We start from the raw sequence: 27,512 nt of genomic DNA, 5'->3' as shown, positions 1-27,512 counted from the left end.
GTTGGGGCCTATTTCCCAACATGCTTTTTATTTTTGAGTCCTGAGGATCAAAATCTAATAACTTCAGATCTTTATTTTGTAATTTTGTATTCTCAGGAGGTGAAACTTCAGAATTAATAGGTATGTGTTAGATTCTGTTCTGGACAAATAATGTCTGTAAACTGAAAGAGCAGAACTGAAAATAAAGGCATCAGTTTCCTTGTAGGTGGAAATGACAACAAACTAAAAAGGTAGAGACCTATTATGCCACTTACCATATGAAACTCAATTTACATAACAGGACAGTTTCCTCATATTTCAACAGGTAATCACACCTATACAGTTTTGCTGAGTTGAAGCAAATAAGTTCTGCCTACAAAAGATAGCTTTCACAAACCAAGTCTTTGTAATATCTGTCAGTTTAGAATTTGATGTATTTAATAAAGACGTTACTTAAAATTGTATTAACTTAAAATCACATTTTAAAAATATTAGAGCTTCCTAATATTCACTCACCTTCTATCTCTTGTGTTTCATATGCATCTCTGTAAAATGACAGTGGAGTATTGAGCATTTGTGCACATGGAGGGAAATTTAAATTTCAGTGCCATACAGATGTTAGTTATGGTATGTACGTTGGGTCTCCCAATTTTGGGAACAGTTTCTGCTTTGACTAAGCAATTGGGCCACTGCTCTCCCAATTACTACCAACAATTACTACCAAATAGCCATCCATTCAAGGAACTTTGAATACTTTTCATCACCCTCCTCTCTACTGGCCAACTTAACACATATTTTATCCATATGACTTCACACTTTTGTGTGACTTTTTTTCTTTTAAACTTCTATCAATGTTAATTTTCGTTTGCAGTTAAGTGGGTAATTAAAATTTGCCTGACTCTTGCTTCCTTTGAGGAATACTTGCCTGTGATCAAGTTACCTATTCTTAAAATTTTAGGACTTGCTAGGTAAATAACACGATAAAACATTAAAAAGTTTACGTCAGAGAAAATATATTTAACAAATTGTCTGCTGTTGATCATTTTTATTTATACACAATGGGAGGATTTTGGTTGAAGAGAAAATAAAGTTAAGTCAGTAGTCTTTATTTTAATAATATTTTACAATATAAAGACAAACCTCTAATTACTGCTTTAATTTTCATTAACTTATTTTGAAATTATTTCAGAGGTACAGAATTGTCCATCTGAAAATTGCACAATTGCAAAATATTACAAAGAAGTTTTGAGCATCCTTCACTAACATTTGCATTTGCTTTATCCTTACATCTAGATCTGTATCTATATATTTATATCTGTCTTCTTTACCTGAAACATTTAAGAGTAAATTGCAAGCCTTGTGCCCTTTTACTCCTTTCCTAAAAACAAGAAAATTCTTCTCATTACCATAGTACCATTATCAAAATTAGGATATTAACCTTGACATATTACTATCATCTAATCTGGGCATCATATTCAAATTTCATCAGGTGTCCCAATAATGTCTATTATAGTAAAAGAAAAATTCTCATTCAGGATCCTGCATTACATTTACTTGTCATGTTTCTTTACTACTGTCTCTCCATTTGGAACATTTCCTTAGTCTTTTTTTTTTGTCAACTATAATCTTTATATGATTTTAATGACCACAGGGCATTTACTTTATAGAATACCTTTCATTTTGTGTTTGTTTGCTTTCTCATGATTATATTCAGGTTTGCCGTTTTTGGCAGGAATACTACAGAAATGAAACTGTCCTGTTCTGAGCAGCACATAGGAGACACATGATGTCTATTACCAGTTATATCACTGGTGACGTTGGCTTGGTCAAGGTGGTGTCTCTCACATTTCTTCACCAAAGAGTCACTGTTTTTCCCTTTGTCATTAATAAGTATCTTATAGGGAGCTTCTTTGAAACTCTGGAAATATATTTTTATTCCTTAGTTTTAGATGCTTCCTATTTTGCATTTAATGATAAATAAGGCTAAAGATTACAGTGGTAGAATTTATGATTATAATTTTTAGAATCATGAAGGTAGGTAAATGACAACACAGTCCCAGAAAGATTGTTCATTACTATTGAAATTTGATACATTAAGAACTAAGAGGTGACGTGAAACCTAATTTACCTCACCATTACATTTGAAAATCTCAATTATTTATTTTTTGGGAAATACATTTGAACCAACAGATTAGTAAGAGAGAGTGGCAGAGGTATAGACACAAACACTGACAGTAGTGACAACTTGATTGTGATCAAGAAGATAAAACTAAATTAATATAGCAAATGTACAAAAAGCTAACTGACTGTGACCACCTAACGTAGGCATATAGAACTATATTTACTCATTCTAGTCCTGGAATGTGATTATGTCCTGTAATACAGTATTTGATGATTATATTATATGTACCTTTTTGAACAAAAGATTTCATGGTGAGATGGGGCTTTGCCAGAACAGATTGATTTATCAGCTGTTAATAGATCCTGCAGAGTAGCATTACCTTGATGAATATATCCCAATCAGTAATTTGCCTTTGAGGATTCAGAAATTCTTACTTAGTAAGTAGAGCTTACTCTTTTTCCTCCTTCTTCTCCTTTTCGCTCTTCTTCCTCTTCCTTTTCCACTTCCTCCCCTTCTTCCTCTTCCTCTTCTGGTTAGGTCTTAACTTTTGCTGACTAAATCACAAGATTTTTATATGCCAGAATGTCAATATATTAATCTTCATTGCATAATCTTATTATCTCGTGGGTCCCTTTAATTGTATGTTTCTTTCAACTAGCACAGATTTCTGTTGGGTAGGAAAACGGTGTATGAACCAGGTTCTGCTGAGGATAGGTTCATCCTATGGGCATTTAGTTTCATATTTGGAATGTTTAAGGCATTGTTTCTGAAAATGTGTTCTGTAGAATTGGCAACACATAAAGGACTGTACAAAATAAGGAGGTGTGTGGTTAAAGAAGTGCTATACAGTATCCGCCTCTTGGAGAATCCCAAGGCATATTGACGGATTAATGAGCCCGAGGGGTCTTTCTTTAAAAGTAACCTGTTTAACTTAGGTTAACTCAGTGTTTCCCAAGTAGAAGTGACACAGAACACAGACCTCTTCACCCTGCCACATATATACATATAATAGCCCTCAGAATAAATATTTATTAGCATCAGACTTTTATAGTAAGATTTTTCTTCTTGATGGGATAAGACGAACATGTTGGCTTACTAGACACCTATCTTTGACTTTTTTTTTTATAACATGTTGTTCCAGTTAGCCACTTTCACTTTCTGTTGATCTTCCCTTCCTCTCTTCTGTCCTTTCCTCCCTTCCCTTCTTTTCTTTCCTTTTAAAGATATTTTTAAAACTTCTATTGAATTATATTTTGGCCTGGGAGCCACATTGTCTCTTCATATATCTGTGTTCTGATGTCGTAAACTATTGAGTTTAACTTGCACAGCAGACTATTTCTAAATTCTCTGGGATTGGGGATATACGTTGTTTATTTAAACAATGTTACACTTACAAGATTCCTGATAATAATAACACAGGGTCAAAGGGAAATATTTCATATATCTTGTTGAATAACTTCAGAATTCTATTAAAATATATTTAGAAAGATTTCTTTAAAAAATATTTAAAGATATATTAATAAGTTTTACTTTTAAAAAGATGTTTCTCTTACCTGAAGAAATTCAGTCATATTAGACTGTTTTGTAGATTTTAACAATACTTGAACCTAAGTGGATATTTTTAAAAATTCTGTAAGTAGTGATTTTGCCTTGAGCAGTTATTATTTTAATTATCTACTTAAAATTATTTTATTTTGAAATACTTGTGGCTTCCTAATTTAGATTGTAAAATGTTGTTACGTTTCTGTTATATACTATGTTCGGTTAAAGTGGGTCCATTTTTGGATTCCATTCATGGGTCTAATACACTTTTTTCTAATGTAGTTATAGAGAGGTATCTAAGGTAGCACAGAGCCTTATAATGAATTTGGTTCTTTAAACTTCCATAATAATATATTTTATAAAAGACAACAGCACATAATTTTATAGCTTATTATATTTACTCCATGCTTTCTTATGCGTCTTTCCATGAAGAAGAACAGGAAGGTCAAATTATCTCTGGAGTAACATAAATTCCAATGCTACCTCCACCACTTACTATAGATGTGACTCTGGATTTGCTGCCTCATTCCTCCATTCAATATATATTTATTTGTCTAGTATGTATTGTGTACTTTTCTGAGCACTAGACATAGAAAGATGAAATTAAAGCATTCACTTAGCTTTTAAAATTGTTTTCTCACCTAACAGAGATGTGTGAATAGTATTGATACAAAGCCCTCGGCACATAGTAGGTTCACCTCTTGAATACTTAGAGTGGCAAGATGCTTTTTCCCGTGAAATTTGTTTCTAGCAATAATAGAGGGGGCTTTACAATTGTTCCTTTCTTATTATACTCGTCATATAGAATCTTGTTTCTCGCAAAACCACGATTTGCTTTCAAAAATGTATTTGTAAACTATCTCGTAAGAATGTTATTTAGTGTCACATTTATTTTACAAAGTGTAGATGCTTATTTTAGTGATGATTTGTCATTAAAATTATGTCAAAATGTCTTAAAATGTTGTTGAAACTGTAAACAAACTCATAACACACACAGAGCTAATTATGGATGCCATCTGTTTATTTTTACAAAGCTTTTTTTTTTTTTTAAAGACCATGGCATTGTCTGCTTATGATAAGCTTCAAGATGATTATAATGACTAAGTCCTGTCCTTCAATTAGTGTGGTTGAGGATGAGAAGACAATTCGTTTGTTCACTGACCTTTTCCTGTGTCAGAGTGTATGAAATATGACATGCCATGATAAAGAAACTATTGTGAAGTGCGTTTAGAACATGCTTAATTTTTATGAGAAAAGAGATTGGTATCAAAGCAGCAGGTGTGGCCAACGTTTTATTTAAATTTTTCAAACTTACTCAGGTCTTTAGGTGAAAGATTATCTGCTCTTTACCAATGCTGTAAGTGGCTTAAATTTAGCTCAGTTAAGCTTAGGAACCTGTTAGCCATCGATCCCGTTTACAATGATGTGTATCCCTGTGAGTATCCCTATGTGTCAGTGCATGTTTTTGTACATGTGTACCCTATGTGTTAGTGTGGAAGGCCAGGGATCCCCATGACAGCATCATCCAAAGTAGTTATCAGCAATTTGCTGAGAGAGCACAGTGATTTCACTGGCTCGGTTTTGCTATTGTGCATGCTAAGCACTCCCCATCTAAGTCTGGAGGGAAAACAACCTGCAGGATCCATCTGCTCCTTTCTGCTACACTGCATTGATGTAAGAGTACGCTAATCTGGTTGCTTGTCAGGACAGGTTAGTGAAAGCATGCAAGCGGGTGAGACTTAGGCTAGACTAGTGCTTTGGAAAATCATAAGCTGCCTCTATAGATGCCATGCTAAGTGTAGCAGAATAGGTTGATTATCAGCCACATTGAGAATTGCAGTTAAATATGTAATTTTCAGTTACAAAGCAGTTTCAAAATTTAAAGTGTTAAACATTGCTGGACCACAGCTAATTAAAAATGGGGAAAAGTAATACAGATGGTTTACAAATACTTCTTTGGTGCTAGTTTTTCTTATCATGCTTTGTACTATATGGTGTTTGTTCTTTAATTTTCTCTCTTGGATTTTTAGTCAAATATGAATACATGTTAAATGTAATTAACTTTATTTTACCCAGAAATTGTTCTTGCTTATTTCTGTTTATTTGCCTTTTCCTACACCTATTGACTGGCAGATCTTGGCCTTGCAGGTTGAACATCCTGTCACAGAATGCATTACTGGCCTGGACCTAGTCCAAGAAATGATCCGTGTTGCCAAGGGTTACCCTCTCAGGCACAAACAAGCTGATATTCCCATCAACGGCTGGGCAGTTGAATGTCGGGTTTATGCTGAGGTAAAATGAATGGTGTTGGGAGGAAGGATGGTGGCTGTATCCCAAGTCATGAGACCTCAGGTATAGCTAGACAACAAAATAGAGTTAGGGTTTTAGAACTCTATCAAGTATTTGATTATATAACTCAGAATCGAACTAGAGAAAAGGTTAGATAATTTTGACATAATCCAAAATAGTTCTAAAGGATTGAGTTTAATTAATTTTCCTGGATTTTCCTGGATGGAGAAATGATTACCGATCAGTTTAAGGGGCGACAAAGCATTAAATATTTTTGTGATACAATGGACCATTGTTTTTGTTTTGTTTGCTTGTTTCAAACCATGTTTGAAATAAACAGAAGCATTGATTTCTCTGTGTGTGCATGTGTGTTTAAAAGCCTACCCTGGGTACACATTAGTTTTAATTCAATAGTAAATTTTTTCCAACAGTTTTTTTTCCCCTAAAAAGTCATACCTTATGTTTATGTAAAAGTAATTAAATTTAAATTGCAAAGCTTTTGATACAATTTTTCATTCATAATTTTAAACTCTTCAATAATTTTACATTATGTTATAACTATATAAGCCAGATAATAAGCCAGTCAACTCTGAAAATGCTTTCTTCAAATGATTAAAACTAGAATGCAAGGAAACATTAATACTATCTCTTACTTTCAGAGTTCTGTCTGTTGGAATAAGAAATAAATGAGTAGTATCTGTGTTTAAGAATACCCGAAGTTGTTTTGAAGTATTTTTTAAGGATCTTAAAAAATATGTTTTGGCTTTGTTATTGTTCTTGCTTTTTATTTTAAGTTACATTCTTCCTTATTGTTATGACACTGAACTGAGTGTAATATTTATTCTAATGATCTAAGATATTTACAAATGGAGCACATATCTAGTAGCATGTGCAAAGTTTATTTTGAGGTCTTTATTTGAAGAACAGAATTCTCAAATTTTACCATATGTGAGCTGTTATGAGAGTAAGAAAAAACAAATATCTTTAGTGTGCTACATTTGTTGCTCTGAACTTGACTATGTTTTGATGTAGTGCCTAGGTTATTTTATTTTTGCCTGAGGCATTCTGAAAAGATTAATAAAAAGTTGGAATTTTTACCAATTTTAATAAAATACAAAGAAGATAAGGCTAAATTTGCTTATACTTCTGTTTGATTTTTAAATACACTTTTAAGTTGTCTAGAGTGAGTATAAGACAATATTCTTAAATCTGTGACTTATTAAATGCTGTATACTGAAAATCGACCTATAAATGCTTCTTTATTGTATAAATATTTAACTGTACTTGTGCTGATTTATATTTCAAAGACTGTGCTTCCTTTCCTTTGAACTTTCAGGACCCCTACAAGTCTTTCGGTTTACCGTCTATTGGGAGATTGTCTCAGTACCAAGAACCAATACATCTACCTGGGGTAAGTCATTAAGCTATAGTAGCAAGTGAAAAGTTAAAATTTTGATTTATGTCACACTTTATGTTAAAGCGTGTGAAAACCAAGTAAATTGAGGGACAAGTGAAATTCATGGGGGATCACACAGTTTTTTTGTTTTTTTACTATTGTATGCTTTATGATGTGCAGGAAAGTCAGAATTCACTTGGCAGGGGAAACCTGGGAACTTCTGACTTCTAAGTAAATGATAGCTTGCAATGTTCCCAATTCTTTGGAAAATTGTAATTAAAAAGAACATGGAATCCTAAGAGTGGGAACTGACTTTTCTATGTTACAATTTAACCTTTTCAATGGATCTAATCCAGCTTTCCTGTATAATCAGATGTCAAGAAATTCAAGCACAGAATCAGCTTGTTAATTGAAATGGATTAAGGAAAACAAATTACTTCATTCTGTTAAGTGCCACTGACTTTAAGAAGTACATATTTACACCAGTTAACGAAAAGTGATCACTCTCTACTTTATTCCATAATTCTTCTACATTTACTAGTTGTTCATTAAATAGTTTTTGTTGCATAAAAAGAACAAGGACGTACCCTTTCCTTTAATCAAAGTAATACGTGTATATATATATGACATGATGTTAGCTGGTGGATGACAAGGCTGTACCATCTGTGAATATGATTATTCAGTTTGATTACCGGCATGAAGATGGTGAAAGATTACAGGAAGAATTCTAAATTTGAAGATGTTATTGGATATATGATTTATTTCACTTTTTAAATTGTTTTTGCCCATGTGCTTTCTAAAGGGACTTGACCCTTTCTAGGCTCGGAGACTCCACGCTGTGTTCAAAGCCTGAAGGCAGAAAAAAAAATTGTAAAGATTTAACAGGCATTATGTGACTTTAAATAGCAGATGAGAAAACAAGTATCATCGGCACGCATCTAAACATTTTTTTAATCAAACAAAAAAGTATTAAATAAGAATTCATAATGATTACACTAGTTGTTAGAAGTTTTCACCATGTTGTAAGAGCTAACAGGATGTCAAACATTTTGCCCTCGCAAGTTTTGCAATTTGCAATTTTCAAACGTGAGACCTGTTGAAAGTACAAGTGATAATGGACAAACTATACCCCCTACAGTCTTTGTCCCTCCAAATCTTTCTTCAATTAATGCTGCAGCAGGAGTTTTATGTAATAACATTTGCGGTTGTGAGCCATCCATAGAAAGAAAAAACAATTAAAATGCCTTAAATGTTCTGCTTACTGCTGTTATTTGCTTGTGAATGTTGCATGTCAGCTAAATGGACCAAGGAATAGATAAAGTGATTGGGTGCAGGAGAGTGCACACTAAGCTTTGTCTATCATTATTGCTGGGAGCAATCAAATTGATGTCAGCAGGACAGTAGATGCGTTGACAGCTGTAATTATGTATCTCCATGGTGATCACTTTTGGCCTGTCATGGAGGCCCATGAGTCCCTTCCCTTGGAAGCATTTAATCAGATTGGGCTGTCACTTGTCAGGTAGACATGGCGGGCTGGGAGTTGTGCTGAGGGGAGGGAGAGGTGAATCCAGAATGAAGGGTGGGAGATGGCTGATAGTTTCACAGGGTCCACTATTGGTACAGAAGAAAGATATTTAAATTATGCCAGAGGTTTCTGAGCAATGGTTTGAGACTCTCATACACTGGTGCTTGGGTGTTGATGGAGGTGCTTTTTCCTCCTTGCCTTCTTAAACTAGATTAGTCATTTTTACCGTAGGACACCCTTTGCTGCTCTTTACCATTTTGGTCACAAGAATACATCCTTTATAGTTAAGTTCCTGTTTGTACTTTTCACATCCTTCTTTAAGCTTAAAATGTATTATATGGCAAAGATGAAGATTTTCTTTTTTTATCTTTAGTCACCATATTTTGCGAATTTGTTATTTTCAGATGGCAGTGTGTCCTGCTCAGAAATTTGGGTATAATTCCATTTCACTTTATTCTTAAAGCTTTTAGTACAAAAGCTAAATATATATACATATGTTTTTTTGTATAGCCTTTGTTTCACATAGAGGAATGGAGACTTCATTTGACTTTTAATTCATTGTTAGAAATTTTTGAAAGCTGATTATTATTGGACAAAAGATGCATACATAGTAAATTATAAGTGGGAGTTTTCATATTTTGTTACACTTTTAAATTGAAAACGTTGATTTGCTTATAAAAAGATATGTGTTGATTATATACATCTCTTGATTTTACCCTTCATATTTTTAAATTAAAGTGATATGTTTAATGTGATCATAATTTTGTTAAATAACGAAGAGCTCTAGGTAGCTTAACTCTTAGGATGGTGCTATTCAGGGTAACTAAAATTTTATGTTATGACCTAAAGGAGAATATAATAAATATTCATTAACTATGTTATTTTATCAGTAGGTTGAACATCCACGTTCCACACTAGTTTTGTAGCAGTTTTTATAGCGAATAGTAGGATATGTTTAAAGTCAAAATTTGAGAATTTGTACCAATCTCAGCTGTAGCAAGCACGCTATGGTTTTATATAATATATGCTTGTAAAATTAACTCTTTAACTTTTTTGCACTAAATTTAAGAAAATGCAAGTTCAGAGATGTCTTTTCTGTTTTGTAACTTGATTTTCAGTTGCCATATTGAGACTATTTGAATGTGGGGAGAAAGTAAATTATTATTTTATTGCTTTCACAGCTGCCCCATTAATTCTTTCCAAGTTTTTTATAAACACTGAATTTCATAGAATTTCAGTTTATGTACTGAAGTATGTTTTTAGAAAATAGAAAGGCAAGTATATTTTAAGTGTGCTGAATGACTTTCATTTAAAATTAAAATTTTCACATGTGAATGTGAATGCAAATACAGATATCCATATTTTTGCTTGTGTTTGCAAATACCGAAATAAAAGCATTGTGGGTTAGTTATGTTATCTTCTAAAACCTTACAAAAAGAATTAATAATAATGTGACTTTTTTAAGAGCATTAAACTATGCTTTATCTTTTGATGTCACTGTATAATAAAGCCATCATCATACCCTCATGTGGATATCCTAGACAAGAGGTTCTACATGTGGTCCCTTGATAATTGCCTAAATTAAAATAGTAAAGGCCTAACAGCCGCTGAGTTGACCTTTTTCTGCCTTGCTGCAGACAGATGAGCTGCTGTTTATTAGGAAGGCTTCATCCCACAGGTGAAGAGCTACGTGAGCTTCCGCTCTTCTCTTCCCACCCTTTTACGATGTTGGGCATCAAAGTCCCGCTGTTCTAGCAGCTTCCATTAAATTCTTCCATCCTCAAGACCCCTAGGACATGCTTGACAGTCTTAAGTATTTTGATTAGCTTTTAAATACTTCAGATTCCAAAACTTAGGCACAATAATTTAATAAATATTCTATCCGCAGCAACTGCTCATTTTAAAAGTTTTACATGGCTAACCTCTGTGCCTCATTGCTGGTATCAAACTGGGAGATGAAAACAAGAATCAGCGATGTACTAACTAACTTGTTGGCTGGTTAACAGCAATCAAGCTCTTCAAAAGAGTATTTTGAACTTGTGCTATTTTTCCCCCCCATGAAAATCGCAAAATCAGAACTCTAATTGGGCAGTGTCCTTACAAAGCAAAGCCACGAGAAAAGCTGTGTAAACATTAAAGTCTCAGGGGACTAACAGTAACAGAAAAAAAATGTATTACAGTTGAGAGGGTGAGGGAAAAAAGAAAAGTGTTACAGACATGAAAGCCACAGGACCAGCGTTCCTATGGAGCTGATGAGCAGAGCTCCGAGTCCTGCTGCCTGGCTTGACTGGGGTCCTCATTGGAGCTCTCAGAAGGGTACAGTGGGGAGCGTGATTAGAAGGGGCATCATTCATGCTATGCTTCAGTTGGAGACACCATCAAATAGCTCCAAATGCATGCCAGGATAGTGATGTATAAAGGCTTTTTGTTTTTTCCTGTTTCATAGTTCCTTGACTTAGTGGGAAAACAAAAAGATCTCTCTCTCTCTCTCTCTCTCTCTCTCTCTCTCTCCATATATATATATATATATATATATATATATATATATATATATATATATATATATATATACAAATATATATATATGTTGGACTGCATATTATCAGGTCAAGATAATTTGGTCTCTATATATTTTTAGATTGTTTTTCTGTTTTCCAGAAGCTGAAATGTTATTTGAGATTGAAATTATCCATCTGTTCCATGGAAATTAAATTTGTTGTTAGAAAAATATCTGCACAATATGAAGTTAATTTCATTTTTTTGTTCTTTTCTTCTAGGTCCGGGTTGACAGTGGCATCCAACCAGGAAGTGACATTAGCATTTATTATGATCCAATGATTTCAAAAGTTAGTTTGATTTCTTAATGATTTCTTTCAGATTTTTTTTCCCTGAAAAGGCAATGGACGTATTTAATTAAAAAGTCTGAAATTGGTCCTTTATCTGTATCATGTGTTCTAATTATTATGTACTGATGGAAAAGTAAAAGAGCAGATCTTCTTCTTTTAAGAGAGAAATTTCAACATCATGTTAGTTTGCAACTCTCTCCTCCCCAAATAGTCAAATCAAACTACCACACCGCCCTACCCAATAACAACCTTATCTAAACAATGACACCAACCCAGCTCATTGCTGTGAGAAAGAGTTAAGTTGTTCTTTTGGCTATTCCTGAAAATGGCCTGGGATAAAAGTAATGAATGGCAGGTGATATCAAAGAGTTTTGGTGATAGGCTGTGTTTATTAGAGTAGTTTTTACCTTTTCAAATTTTACAAATCACTAATTACTGATGTAGAATTGACGTAATTAAATTTTGTCTTTTTACCCACCTGTCTTTTTGAAATCTGACTTCCCAGAATAAATTAACAACTCTTCGTAAATCTTTAGACCTTTTACAATCTTTATAGAGTTTTCAGATCTTATAAAATCTATAATTCTGACTGCAGTAGTTAAAACTAGGTTTTATTTAGAAAATACCTTTTTTTTGGAAGAGAAATTTGTATTGAACCTGAATTGAACAATGACTTCTTGAGTAAAAATCCTTTTCTCAAGAGGGGTTTTCCCAAAGTATACTTTTTTAGGTAGTTTCAGTATAAAAAACACCATTTTTCTTTTTCTTTTCTTTCTTTTTTTTTTTTTTTTACTTATTTTTACACTCATATTTTAAAAATGAACTTCAAGTATTTTGCTTGTTAAAGAAACACTAGTTTAAAAAATACATAGAAATATTATACATTGATTTTAATAGATACAATTTTATTTTTAGATAAACAACATTTCTGTACAGAAAAATGGCCTGCAAATTAATTTCCAAGCTGGCTTGATATTGAAGAACTAATAAGATGTACTAAAATAATTACAAACTGACCAGAAGAATTACCAAAAGAATCTTTAATGAATAGTTGGGGTCTTATTTTACTGATTAATTTTACTGATTAATTGTATCGGATACATATAAATAGGCACAAAATCATATAGAAGAACTCTTTGCTTCTGTGCTGTGTTATTTGTAAACATTAGCTATTTAAGGTGTCAAACTTGGAAACTACAGAAAAATAGGGAGTGAGACAAATCTTGCCTAATCTTCCCCTAACCCAGATAGTTCACATTTTGATATCTTTCTTTTTAAATGTTTTTATGCTTGTTTTTGTTACATTTAAAAAAATCTTAAATAGTTCTTTACTATAAGAGTGAACTACAGGAGAAAAGTCTGAAATAGCTTGATTCTAATATTCATTTTCTTAGAAAAATCTTAATTTACATACTTTATATTAAAAAATCGAACCACTTTGAAATTTCAAGAGATTTTTCTGGGAAATCCGTTATGAAATATTTTAATTTTTACTAGTATGAATTGTTTGGTAGAAAGATTGATCTGTAAATTATCTATACAAATCTTTTTTTGTTTGTTTGCTTTTAGCTCATTACATATGGTTCTGATAGAACTGAAGCACTGAAAAGAATGGAAGATGCACTGGATAATTATGTTATTCGAGGTAAAAACAAATATTTGAGGTCCTGTTATCATACATGGCATCCAGTGCTAGGAAACAGCTTGAAGATTTACTAGTTAGCGAATTGGATAACATTTGCTTCCTGTGTGTTTAAAAGGAATAAGGAAAACTTGAATTAATTAAATGACATACTAATAAAGGATATGCATTTCATTTTTTTTTTGCAGTCCTGTTCTTTACATCTATATCTTACATTAAGTTTTTAATTAAATTTATGATATATGACATTTCCTAGATGAGCATTTAGTATTTTATAGCTGTGTATTATATGCAACATGGTTCTTTATTCTGAAGACTTCAAAATAATAATAGAAAAGGCTTCAGAAAAAAGAACCATTGGCCAGTGCAGTTTGAGAGCAAATTTGCTGTATTATTGTCTTTGTATTTTTGAAGTATGAAACTTGAAAATGTATGGAGATATTAAATATAGTGGCCTTCATTTGACTGACTTGAGGGTAGAGGAATAGCTCTTTGCTTGTGTGAATTACAGCAAATTGTGGAAGATTTCCTAGCAAATGCAATTTTGTTACCTCATGTACATACAGGATAGTTCTAATACCTAACAGAATGTGATTCTACAAGACTTTAGAGTATGTAGTAATAGGAGCAGCCATTATATTTAAATAATTAAAACAAAGTTATACTTCTTTTAAGAAGTAAATTCTAAATGTTTTTAGAAACTTTCCATTTATAATGAAAAGATCATTTTAGTTTAGCCCAACATAAATTATCATCAGCTTCAGAATAATGGACTTTAATATCAAATTAAAAGTGTAAAATATAAGTTCACTTTGAATTATGAATGAATGATATAGGAAAGACCAGACCATATATAAACAATATTGAAAGCCCATTTTAGATCATTCCCAAACTGTGTGCTGAATTATATGTTTTCATTACACCCTGTTCTGCTGCTTCTCCAAAGCATTTACCATAACTGTAATTAAAGAATTGGATGTGTAATTAATTGCTAAATGTTGGATTATCTCATAAGAATTTTAGGTACATCACGGCAGTGATGGTGTTTATCTTGTTTATTTATGTATTAGCAGTGCCTGACACATGGCAAGTGGTTAATATTTGTTGAATGAATTAATGAATGATTGAATGATAACTATTCCTATTTCAAGGAGTTTCTAGTAAGCTTGGTATGGAAAATATATTAAAAAAGTATAATATACATTGGTAGGTGCCTTTATAGTGAAGTGAAAAAGTGTCGTGGGAATTCGAACGTGGAGAAGGTATCTTTCTTTTATTATCTCTCCCTTTTGGCCCTTTGAAAGTAATGTGAGTACTGATTTAGGACTCATGGGTAACTCTGTTGAGAGTGCCTCACTTTGTGCTTCCTTCAAACAACACCCCAGAGTGACAACATTTTTTAAAAGACTGGTAACTACTGTGTAGGTGAAATAAAAGGGATGAGTACACTCAGGCATCTTTGGAGTGTGACTCCTATATTGTTGTCTTTTGGGAAAACGACCTGACATTAGATGTTGAAATAAAAGTATATACCCTTTGACCCAGCTGTTCAGTTTTCAGGAAATCTATTTTACAGACTTAAAGGACTGAATTGTGAGATGTTGTCAAGGACATTTACAACAGCATTGTTTGTAGTAGCCAAAATTTTAACCAACTAGTGTCCACCACATGGGTGAATGATTGAAGAAATGACTGTGTGTCTTCACTATAAAAACTATATAGCTGTGACTTGAAGGCGTGTTGATATGTGTTGTTCAAGTAGAAAAGCAATTTGAGAGTAATGTGTGGCACAGTCTCCTATTCATCTAGCTTCCCATCCTACAATATTTGTAATTGTATTTGGATGAGCACAGAGAAAGCTGTGGTTGTATACACATCAGATTGGAACATATATACATATGTATACATATTATACATGTATAGGAATATATGATTTTGGCTCAAAAGATTTATCAGAGAGGGGTTTTTTCTTGATACATTGCCCTCAGACTTTTTATTTTAAGCATTTTTCAAACCTAGGGAAAAGTTGAATGACTTTGAACATCTACACACTCTTCACCTAGATTGTTAAGGTTTTCTATGTTAGTTTTTTTCCCTTTATCTCCCCCATTCTCCTCCTTCCTCCTCACTCTTCTCTTCCTCCTTCCCTTCCTCTCCCCCTTCCCTCCTCTGTTTTTTTCTGAGCTGTGTGAAAGAAAGTTGTGGCTATAATGACACATCACTTCTAAATACTTCAGCATGCATCTTAAGAGTAAGATCATCTTTTTACAAAACCACAATACCATTTTCACACACAAAAAACTAACAGGAATCTCATAAGATCATCTAATGTACTGTCCATATTCATGGTTCCCTATCTGTCCCCCAAAGTGTATTTTTAAATTCTTTTTTTTACCCCATCCATGGTCCAGACAGAGTTTACACATTATTTTTGGTTATGTCTTTTAATCATCTTGCCCTCTTTGTATTTCGTGTGATTAATGTTTTAGAAGAGTCCAGGGCAGTTTTCTTATAGAATGTATCACATTCCAGATTGGAGTTTTAGTATTGGTCTGATGAAGGCACTTGGGAAATGAGCTAGAAATGTGGGAGTTACAGTTGGAAAGCAGTTTAGTTTGAATTGGTGATTTTGAATGTTGTGCAGTTACTGAACGTTAGATAATTTTTGCGTGTGACTGTGGCTCTAGATAGCTAAAGGGAAAGATTACATTATTTGAAATGAGATCCTAAGAATTGAGTGGTGAGGATGTTACATGGGTCACCCATACAGGGTGACTTGTGTTAGGATCAGAAAGAAGGTCATGAGTCAGGGAACAAATTCTGTAGTGAATATTGGGTTGTGGCAAGAATGTTGATAGATGACAGGGAATTGGAGTTAATTTTATGACCAGATAAAATAAACCTTAAGAAAATAAGTTTCTCCAAGGATTAGAAGAGGTAATATTCTGGAAGTGGCAGTGGATAACAGTGAGGTATGTGATGTTTGCTGGAGAAGTGAGGTCCTTGTGGGCATTGAGGTGTTCAGGTGAGGCAAGGAGGTGGATGGAATGTTCTATGAAGATAATGAACCTACAGTAGACTTGACTGATGACAGAACGACAATCTCAGAAGATGTGGCATGACTTGGAAAAGAGGGAAGAGGTGTTTTGTGGAGGTTTGGTTTTGGGTCAGTTGAGGTTCTGAGGACGAGGGATGGCCAGAAAGCTTATATTTCTGGTGATGAATGCAGAGTCTCTGAAATACCCTGTAGGAAGGTGAGCACTTAGGTTCAGAAACGTAGTCTCAAAGGTATCATGAAGGACGGCTGGTTGGCTCAGTTGGTTAGAGCGCAGTGCTCATAACATCAAGGTCACCAGTTCGATTCCCACATGGGCCAGTGAGCTGCGCCCTCCACAGTGAGATTGAGAACTTGACTTTGGAGCTGATGGGTCCTGGAAAAACACACTGTTCCCCAATATTCCCCAATAAAAATTAAAAAAAAAAAAGGTATCATGAGGGGGCTGGGTCTGTACATTTCATCTACATAACTTCTAATTCTATTTACGTTTCTGTAGCCCTGCTGTCCTATGCTACCACTGTCTATATTGCAGACTAGTGCATAGCTACCTGAATGGGTTCTCTAGAAATACCCTTTACTGGTACCAATCCATTCTTTAGTATGGACAGAATAAACTTTTAAAAGTATAAACCTAGTTACCTCTTCTCTGCTTAAAACCCGTTAGTGTCTTCCTGTGGCCTTCCTGTGGACTCTAGTCTCATGCACACCACTTTCTCTCATGGCCTCTGTTTTCCTACTTGACTGTTGTTTGCATTTCCTGGGACTTCACGTTCTCTCCCCACCTGAGGACCTTCATAGTTAGCCTATAGTATAAGGAGCTAGAACAAAGAGAATAAAAAATACAGTGACCTAAAAAAGATTTAATATCTCTCCCATGTAGTAGTCCCAAAAGAAGGTTGTCGGGCTATAGGGTGACGCTAAGCTGATGGTTAGGCTTAGATTTCGGGGTCCAAAGTGGCGGCTTTCATGTCCATCATCAGGCATCAGCAAGAAGGTGGCAGGGGCAGTGGAGTTTACGTTCTTTTTTTTTTTTTTGGTCAGGGCACAACCTAGAAAACACCCTTTATTTCTGCTTCTATCCTATTGGTGTTTAGTCAGACATATGGCCATAACTAGCTGCTAGGAAGATGATATCAAGGTGGCCATACTAAGCTAAACAGCAGCATTTCTCTTATTAAGGAAAGGGAGAATAGATATTGGTGGGCAACTAGGGGAAATAAGAATATGAGTATATACATATATGTGCTCATTTGTGGGAAAACACATGCATGCACAAGACCAGAACTAAAAAGATGGCATACCAACAGGAGGTGGAAGGGGGATCTTGTGGAAATGATTGTGGGATGGGGAACAAAGTATGTGGCGTGAAGGGGAGAGACTTCTTTGATTATGCATTGTATAATTCTGACTTTTAGATCCATATCAATATTTCAAAATAAGTAAATAAAATCATTAATGTTCTGGGGAAAAAACTCAAAATGGAATACAAACAGAAAGTAATGGACAGAATTGTGAGAATAATATAATCATTATTATATTAGGAAAGTGAAAGGAAAAAGGCTAACCTAAATAACTTTTAACAGTATTTTGACAAGATACCCTCAGCCTAAAGATAAAATATATGTAAACCAATATTAAATTCTAGTTAGTAGGTTTGTTTTTCCTAGTTCATGTGTGAAACCAGTTTATGTACATTCTAGGATTGAGAAATAAATACACTTATTGTGGATAACAAGAGTCAAGTTTCTCACTGTCAGAGAAAGGAGTTACAGATATGGGAATGGATAAAGGAAGAACAAACCCTGTGGTGTTGAATTGAAATTGGAGGTATCAGTGTGAACTCATGGTTTTTAACATACATTGAAAAATAAATGTAATTTTGTTATTGAGTTATATGAGTTCTTTATATATTTTGGCTATCACCCCCATATTGGAGTTGTTTGCAAATATCTTCTCCCATTTGGTTGGTTGCCTTTGTTTTCTTGATGGTTTCTTCTGCTGTGCAGAAGCTTTTTAGTTTGATATAGTCCCATTCATTTATTTTAGCTTTTACTTCCCTTGCCTTTGAGGTCAATTGTACACTCGAAACCTATACTAACCATTATCACCCCAATAAGTTTAATTAAAAAAAAAAAAGTCTCGGGCACCTGGATGTCGACATCAAAAGCCTCCTGCCACTGCCAATCTGATGTGTTAAGTGCAAAAGAAAGAAAGAAAGAAAAGAAACGAAAAATAAATATGTAAACATATTTTATTGTGCACATGTGTGTTTGAACATCTATACACATCCTCTAGCTCAGGGTTTCTCAACCTTAACACTGTTAACATCTTGAGATAGGCAGTTCTTTGTTATGGGGAGGCTGTCCTGTGCATTGTAGAATGTTTATCAATATCTTTGGCCTCTACCCACTAAATGACAGTAGCATCTTCTCAGTTGTGACAATCACATATTTACAGACATTGCCATATGTCACCCTGGGTTGAGAATCACCAGCCCTGCCACAGAAGCATTGAAACACGTAGCAGTGAGCACACCAAGCACACAGATCTTGTTTTCTAAATACTGTTCTCCCATACATGGAATCTGTATTCTTTGATAACATGGCCAATTTCAGGAAGACTGTAAGATGAGCCTGAAATATCTTGTGTAAGAGAATGATCGAGTGTTCAAAAGATGGCACTATGTCAGAAAGACCCAGGAGCCATTTTTCAGGGGCTCCCACTGGCCAATCTGGGAAAACTTCAGCAACAAAAAGTAATGCTAGCAATGGATTAAAATCTTTGGAATAAGATAAGGGTCCATGAGTTCATACAGGTATAAATAGATAAGAAAGATAATTGAGGGAGCAGGCAAAGCTCTTCCTTACAGTACATTTTTATCTAATATGAGGTGTGATCTAAAAACATGGTGAATGTTTAAATTAAAAAGAAAAAAACTTTATTACAGTAAAAGACATATTGCCATTAATCCTCCTCAAAATATTCCCCCTCTCTTCGAACACACTTATCCCATTATTCTTGCCACTTTCTGAAGCAGTTCTGGAAGTCCTCTTTCGTGAGTGTCTTTAGTTGTGCTGTTGTGGCTGCCTCGATGTCCTGAATCTACTCAAAATGTTTTCCTTCCATGGTCGTTTTGACTTTGGGAAAGAGTCAGAAGTTTCATAGTGCCAGCTCTGGTGAATAAGGTGAATGAGGACACAGCGTAATGTTTTTATTTGACAAAGTTGCTGTACCAGAAGTGATGTGTGACACAGAGTATTGTTATTATGGAGGATGAAGTAAAGACACTCATAAAAAAGAGGACTTCTAGAACTGCTTCAGAAAGTGGCAAGAACGATGGATGGGATGAGTGTTTCTGAAGTGAGGGGGAGTAGTTTGAGGGGGATTAAGGGCAATATGTCTTTTATTGAAATAAATTTCTAAAGTTTAAACATTCATTGCAGTTTTTGGTTACACTTTGTAAGTGTACAAAAATCGGCACTTATCAAACACCAAATTGTTTAGGTAAGAATCATCAGTGATGGATGGATGCTAAAATTGATGGGTGAAAATATGATGGGAAACATGTATTTGCAAAGTTTCATTAGATAGCCCTAGGAGATAATTAATTATAATGGGAAAATAGTACCTTTAAAATTGAGAAACCCAGCAACTTACCCAAATGACCCAAATTAACATCACTGGTAATGGGACAGATCAACATCATGTGCCTCTTGATCTGATGCACTGAAAAGAGCACATCGTTTCTGTGACATTCTTGCCAAAAATGTATAACCTAAATATAATCACAAGAAAACATCAGACAAACCAAATGAAAGACAGTGTACAAAATAAATGGCTTGTACTCTTCAAAAGTGTCAAGGTCAAGAAACACAAAGAAAAGTGGATCCTTTATCTGGATCAAAGGAAACTAAGGACACATGACAACTAAATGCAGTGTGTCATCCTGGATTAGTTCCTGGACCAGAAAAAAATTGTTTTTCTTTTGTAGTAAAAGTCATAAATGGGACAATTGGTGAAATTTGAATAAGGTCCATAGATTAGACAATGATACAGATATCAATGTTAATTTTTCACATTTGGTCATTGTACTCTAATTATGTAAGAAACTTGCCTTGGTTTTAGGAAATATACACTGAAGTATTTAGAGGTTAAGGCCATCTTGTCTGTAACTTACCTTCAAATGTTCAAGAAAAAATATCTATGTGTGTGTGTGTGTGTGTGTGTGTGTGTGTGTGTGTGTGTGTGTGTGTGTAGGGAAGGCGGGGGCAGAGAGAGAATGAGAAGGAATGATAAAACAAATAAATGTGGTAAGATGTTAACATTTGGAGAATCTGGGTGAAGGATACACAGTAATTCTTTGTAAGTAGTATTTTTTGTGAATTTTCTGTAATTATTCCAAAATGAAAAGTTTTATAAGTAGGTAAAGAGGCTCATACAACCCTCCCTCCCCAAAGCTAACGTTTAAGGAATAAAAACAGAGATGCATTTGCAGTTTGTATTTATATATCATCCATCTGACTAATTCTAAAGGATACAGGCGTTTGAAAATATTTTATGAAGGACAGAAGAGGAAGGACAATGTACTGTCTAGTTTGATAACTGCTTTAGTTGTTCAAATATGGTATTTTCTTCCTAAGCTGATTGTGAGCTTTTGTTACGATAAAGAATCTTTAGAGAAAAAATGTAATTTGGTTCAAGTTAATTTCTGTGTCCCCATGAAATAAGCAGTGGCTTCTGGCCTCTGTTTGATCCTGGCGGTGTGTAGAGCTAATGTCTGGCCAGTGTTTTGGAAGCAGCAGGTAGTCAGGAGAAAGCTGCTCCTAGGGGCCCTGTCTTCTGTGGGCTGGTCATGATTTCCCGTGCAGATGGGACCTTGTGAACTTTGGCAGGGGTCAGACTCAAGTCCCAGTCTGTAACTCAGAGTCATAATTTTTATGAGTATGTGATTAATAATATCATTAAAGTTATAAATTAAGTTCCAGAGAGTACCTCTGCTATCCACTTATTGTTTGAACAAGGATCAGTTTAAACAGCATTGTCTTTCCTGGGACAGGGAAAGAAAGTAAACTAAGTACAAAACGGTGACTTTCAAATATGTAGGATATCTTTGAACAGTTCAGTGAATTTTCCCATTTATCTGATCTTTTGAGGTTTTAGGTATGAAATTTTTTTCAATTATTCCTGTTTGGCTCTAGAATTAATTAATATACGGTAGTTTTTGGAGCAGTTGAGGCACCTAGATTTTGATTGTCTGCCATTAGCCATTGTTTTACCTTGCAGTCCTTAGGAAAGAAAAACAATGATTTGGTTTTGTAGAGTAATATGTAATATTTTATTCAGAGAGCATTAAAAAGAAAATGACTTTGTGTGTTAATTTTATTCCTGAAACATTTATCTCGATAAAAGTGTATATTTTCACTTTCTATTTACTATTCAAGTAGAAAGATTTTTAAAAATCCATGCTTCATTTGTGTGCTTGTGTGGCTGTGTTCTTTGATATCCAAAATGTAAACTAATATTTGTATTTAATTTTTTTGCATTATATTTTCTAAAATCAGTACCTCTTTTTCAGCTTTCAATATGGAATAAAAATACAGCATATCATTTATCCTGAAACATAGCATATACATTTTAGTTATTTGGATGTCACCAGTCACAAATTGATCACTGGGAATCATAAAGTAATCTTAGTTTTGTTCAACTTATCATTAACTAGATCTGAAAGCTATGTTGTATTTTATGGACGACAGTGCTGATGCCAACTCTTTTGCTATTGGTCACACAGAGAGCAAGAAAATTTATACCAGTACTAGGCCGTAACAAGAAAGCCAATAAGGTTAAATATGAAATATGAAGTATGTAAAGGGAATAATATTATCTTTATTTAACTGGAGGAGGGAAGGATAAAAATCCTGTGAGTTAGATTGCCTTTCTAAGTTATTTACTATTCATGTAAAAAAGCATATAAATCAAAACATTCTGAATTATTAATTTGTACATAAGAAAACCTTTTTTGGAAATAAAATTACAGCTGCACCTTGATCTCTTAACTTTCATCTTTTCCTGTAAATTATGCACATATAATTTATGTACCGCTGGTTTTGTTTTGCATTTCTGTTCCCCACTCTGTTTTGGATACATTCGCATTGTTGTCTACCTCCGTGACTTCTGTGTTCTGATGGATGTGCGTTCTAACATGCCTGCTCTTCTGAACTCTGATCATTTAGATATCATCAGTCTTATTTCATAGGCATCTCAATTTAATTTGCCCAAAACTTTGCCTCTTCACCTGTTCCTTTTCTGTAAATGACATCCCCTGTCTTGTTGCAGAGCCAGAAGTTTGGGTGTTGTGCTGACTCCACTCCCACATTCTTGGCACCCACCAAACCACCAAGCCCGGTCTGCTTCCTAAATCTCTTTCAAGTCCAGCTACTTCTCCTTCTGCATTGTCCGCACCCTAGCTGTGGTCTGAGGCCTTGCCATTTTTCCACATGTCTCCTGCAGTCGTCAGCTAATAGTTTTTCCCATCTTCACTCTTAGCCCTCCCCAATCCTTTTTCCAGGAGCAGCTTGAATGATTCCTGGAATGCACATAATCTAGCCATACTTACCCTGTTTCAACCATTCTGGTTACTCCCAAGGTAAAGTACAATCTTTGCATGGCTCTCCGACCCTGAATGCCCCGTTCGAGTTTTCAGGTGCCTTGTTCTTCTCTTTGCCCAGACACTTTGCCCATGGTGTCCTTTCAGCCTTTTCACAGAAATACGTGGTTAGCATCCATTTGCTTTTTACAACACTGAAAATTCTTACCTACTTTAAGTTTCTCCCTAATATTACCCATCTTTGTATCCTTCTTCATCATTCTTTATTTTCTTTCCCAGCCAGGAGAATTTGTGTAAGTCACAAATATTTTTTCTTTTCCTGGAATACTGCATCTGTCCTTTCCTATCCGTATCAATCTCTCTCCAAGCCATCACCTTTCTTCTTCAAAAGTGCTGTAGTTTTGTCTGTTTGTAAAATCTATGACAAAGGGATTCATTTCCCTTTTATAGCCTGACCTCTTTCAAGGAATCTTTACTTTAAATTCTTGACTCCCTATTTTATCTTTCTACGCATTCTAGCACATCGCCTCCAATTACTTTTCATTTTTGTCTATCCAAGTGTCAACTATAATACAGGCAAATGTCACAGTTTTGCAATGATTCATTAGGGATATTGGTTTCATCAGAAGTTTCTTATACCTTCCGATACTTTCCCCATAGAAATATACATAATTAAAAAGCCCCTACAAACATTCATTATTGAATATGGGCTAAGTCATTACCCACAGAGCATTACTGACGGGATGACTGCATTTCCCCTGGGCATGTGCTATAAAAGGGATTTATTAGATTATTGTTTATATGTGATAATTTCTCCCATGGCATATTTGTGTAGCTAAAGGAATAATATTAATATTTGAAATTTGGAACTTTCTTAGAGAAAGTTTCTTAGAGAAATGTAGATTGAAAGTTGAATTTTATAAACTTTTAGGCACATAATATCTTCTGAGTCAGAACAGAGATGCTCAGAGTTTTTCATGTGGTTGCTCGTATGGTCTGTTGTAAAGAGATGCATAGAAAAATGCCTAGAAGGATACATTAGGTTGTCATTGGTTGACTTAGAAATAAGAAGTCATATTGTAGAGATATACCCTTCTTTCCTGTACGTATGCATATAGCAGGGTAACCTGCTATAATCAAGATTCTTAAATACAGTGGTATAAATAAGAAATTTATTTAATTCTGGCTAGTTCATGCTGATTGGGTAGCTTAGTGTCCTGTGGTCCTTCCAGGAAATACACAAAACTGTCCAGCCCTGTGTGCACATCCATCTTGCTTGCTCACTTCATCTGCATTGCCAAATCTGAGTTCCTGCCATATCAGGAAGCTCATAGGAAGAGAGAAGGAAAGGAAATGCAAGCAAGCAATTCTTTTTTTCAAGTAAGTGAGGCTGGAGTTGGATACATCACTTTAACTTACAGTCCCTGTCTAGGAATTAGTTTGTCGTGTCTAGCTATAAGGTACCATGGAAACGGAGTCTGTGTCTGTGTATGGTGTGAGTTAGGGGTGAGTTTCATTTTCTTTATTCCCCAAATGGATATCTAGTTGTCCAAGCATTTATTGAAGAGACATTTATTTCCTCATTTAATTGACTCAGCAAGCACCAGCTTCTTACGTTTGCATTTAGAGTTTTATTGCTACCTCAAGTTTGGGTATGTTTTGTGTTACTTGAAGTGAAGAAGATGAGTAATCTTGCATTTGTTTTTTCTAGGTCATAGGACACTGATGATAAATTTCTCATGATAATAATAATTAGACTTTTAACAATGTTGACAATGTTCTCCAACTCAATCTGATATCATTTTATTTCTAGGTGTTACACATAATATTGCGTTACTTCGAGAGGTGATAATCAACTCACGCTTTATAAAAGGAGACATCAACACCAAATTTCTTTCTGATGTATATCCTGATGGCTTTAAAGGTTTGTATGTATTGAAGTATTTCAGTGTATTAAAGTTATTATTTTTTATACTTTATTGTAATGTATACTTTTTTCTGTTTTAAAGTTAAGAACCTTTGGTCTATATTAAACATGATTTATCAACATACTTACAGTATCCTAGACTACTGACATTCATGATTTTGAATATTCATGGATGATTCATGAATGTGTAATAATCTGTCATTTTGTTGAATGAAAAAATTAAACTATGAATGTTGTGCTGGTTCAGTTTTGAAGCAAACACGTACACAGAGCATTAGCCTACCTGATTTTCTAGTTTCTGAAGGTCAATTCTGCTGATAGGAGTATATGCAGGAACTGGTTTTTAATGATTAAAACTGTATAATTATGGAAATTTCAGAATGCCAGATGATATTCCTTTTAATGAAAATCAATATGTCTAAGAAGATGGTGGTTTTTATTATGCTGAAAAATGAAGTTTGAATAAAATAATGAATGAAATATGGGGTATAGTACTGTGAAGGTATCAGTGAGGGATTCCAGGTAGTAGAAAAATTGCACATCAGGTGAGAGACAGAGAAAACCGTTTAAAGGGATATTGAGAAATCTACAGGATGTGTTTACATGAAACTTAATAGAAATGTTACGTAGGTGAAAGCCAGAAGCCTCCACATATATTTCCAATGAACTTGGGGATATATGAAGATTAGATATTCTCTCACAAATTTCAAGTGTTCTTTATATCCATTTAACAGGTTTTAGCATATACAATTACTCAATAATTTTAGTACCTGTATATAGATTCAAGTCAACTTCGTGTAGTTGCACTGTTGAATACTTTTATAAAGCTATTTCTTACTTCAGAATTTGTAATGTAGTTTTCATAAGATTAAATGGAAATTACTGATTTGATTCTTCTTTCAAAACTTCAGTGTTATGAGGTTTTATCTTTAGTACCAAGGGAAATGAAGAATGTTTCTATTTGGGAACTTAAACAAAGACTAATGAATTATCAGATTATTTTTCCTGAACTTTTAAATTTTGAAAAATATAAAATGCAATCTTAATATGATTGCAGTTTTATATTTGTGTGATTATTTCATTAATATCTGTTGTTTACATGAAGCCAGGAAATACTTATGTTACTATTTTTTATTGTATTCCTAGCTACTACAAAATTCTTGTTTATCTTATTTTTAAATTTTGGACACAGTCATTTCAAAGTTCAATCATGATTTCCATATGCTTTCATGTCTGCCTGGCTAATGTGTCTGTGAAGATGATACAACATGAAACAGTAGACAGAAGGAGACAATAGGTCAAAACTTCAAGGAACATTTAGAACAAACATGTTGTATGTGTGCATGAGTATTTATATATATATGCACACATTTATATATGTGTCTATATATGTTTATATAATATTATATCCCATTACCATAGAGAAGATAATGGGGAATTTAAAATTTCTAATTGGAGTTGATTACTATGTGCTGTACATTTAGCAGTAATAGAAAATATTCCAAATTCTTAAGGGAACTCAGAAATTCACCTAAAACCTAATATTGCAATTTTCTATGATAAACTTAATATATTACATTTCCTTTTTTTTTTTTTTTTGGTAGGGAATTATCAACACCAACACTATAATTCTGTTTCTTATGGTTATGCAAGATAGGAACACAATTTTTAAATTCTTACAACTTATTAGAGGGGCCTTTAGTAATTTTTAACCTCGAACTTCATTTTATGCGTGAGGAAGCCAAAGCACAGAGAGATTAAGGCTAAATAACCAGTAATATAGTAAAGCCAGAAATTGAACTTAGGAGTTTTTGACTTCTCTTTTAGTACTCGTTCAATTGTGCTAGGATTCAACGTCATAAATCACAAAAGTTTTCAGAGTATGTTATATGCTGTCTCATTGTCTATAAGGACTTTAAAAGTGCATACCTATATTTACCGTTCTTCACGTCTCATTGAATTCATTGAATTCTCTCATATTATTTTCATGTCAATTCTTCCCTGAATGGCTGCTGTCTCTTGTTCTTCATCTTTGGATTACTCTGTTTCCTTTTCCTTATTTTTCCTCAGATCAGGTCTTAGATATATATTAAACTGTATCATTTTGATTGTTTGATATATGTGCCTGAAAGAGCAGCAGGAAGTGGCAACTGAATTAATCCAGGATCTTCTCCATATGTTTGAGGCTGGGTCATTTTGCCCCTTTGGGATTACCCATCTGCTTCCCATCTGTCCAGCTATCCTAGGCACTATGCATAGGCAAATGCTTATTTTTATGATTGCATTAAAACTTTCTATTATATATGTTTATTGTGCAAAGTTTATTTGTAGACCTGGACAGTTACTACAGGTTCTTAGACTGAACTTTGAAATGATTGTATCTAAAATTAAAAAATAGGACACACAAGAATTTATTCTTATTGTCAACTTATTAGTTTTCTAATGTTGGAAAGCTATTTTCCTTTAATTAGAAAAATAAATGAAAAATGGGGAGGAAGATATTTTGATTCTGAAATAAAGGAAAAATGAAGATATTTTAAGAACTATAATTTCAGTTGGCCTGTAATGAACATTTTGGACTT

General features: G+C 34.1%; 1 protein-coding gene across 2 annotated transcripts in view; it reads left to right on the top strand.

The window, feature by feature from the left end:
• The window catches only part of PCCA (propionyl-CoA carboxylase subunit alpha), a 359,957-nt gene that overhangs the window by 177,021 nt on the left and 155,424 nt on the right, over positions 1–27,512 (top strand). For both annotated transcript variants that reach the window (XM_081046031.1, XM_081046032.1), the window contains exons 13-17: positions 5,792–5,935; positions 7,269–7,343; positions 11,631–11,699; positions 13,269–13,344; positions 24,817–24,927. In XM_081046031.1, coding sequence (XP_080902157.1) covers positions 5,792–5,935; positions 7,269–7,343; positions 11,631–11,699; positions 13,269–13,344; positions 24,817–24,927 — 475 coding nt within the window. The remainder of the gene's footprint in view (positions 1–5,791; positions 5,936–7,268; positions 7,344–11,630; positions 11,700–13,268; positions 13,345–24,816; positions 24,928–27,512) is intronic.

This window comes from Rhinolophus hipposideros (genome assembly GCF_964194185.1).
Source record: "Rhinolophus hipposideros genome assembly, chromosome: 4".
NCBI lineage: Eukaryota > Metazoa > Chordata > Mammalia > Chiroptera > Rhinolophidae > Rhinolophus > Rhinolophus hipposideros.
Note: the sequence above shows the minus strand (reverse complement) of the source record. Positions and strands in the feature narration are given on the sequence as shown.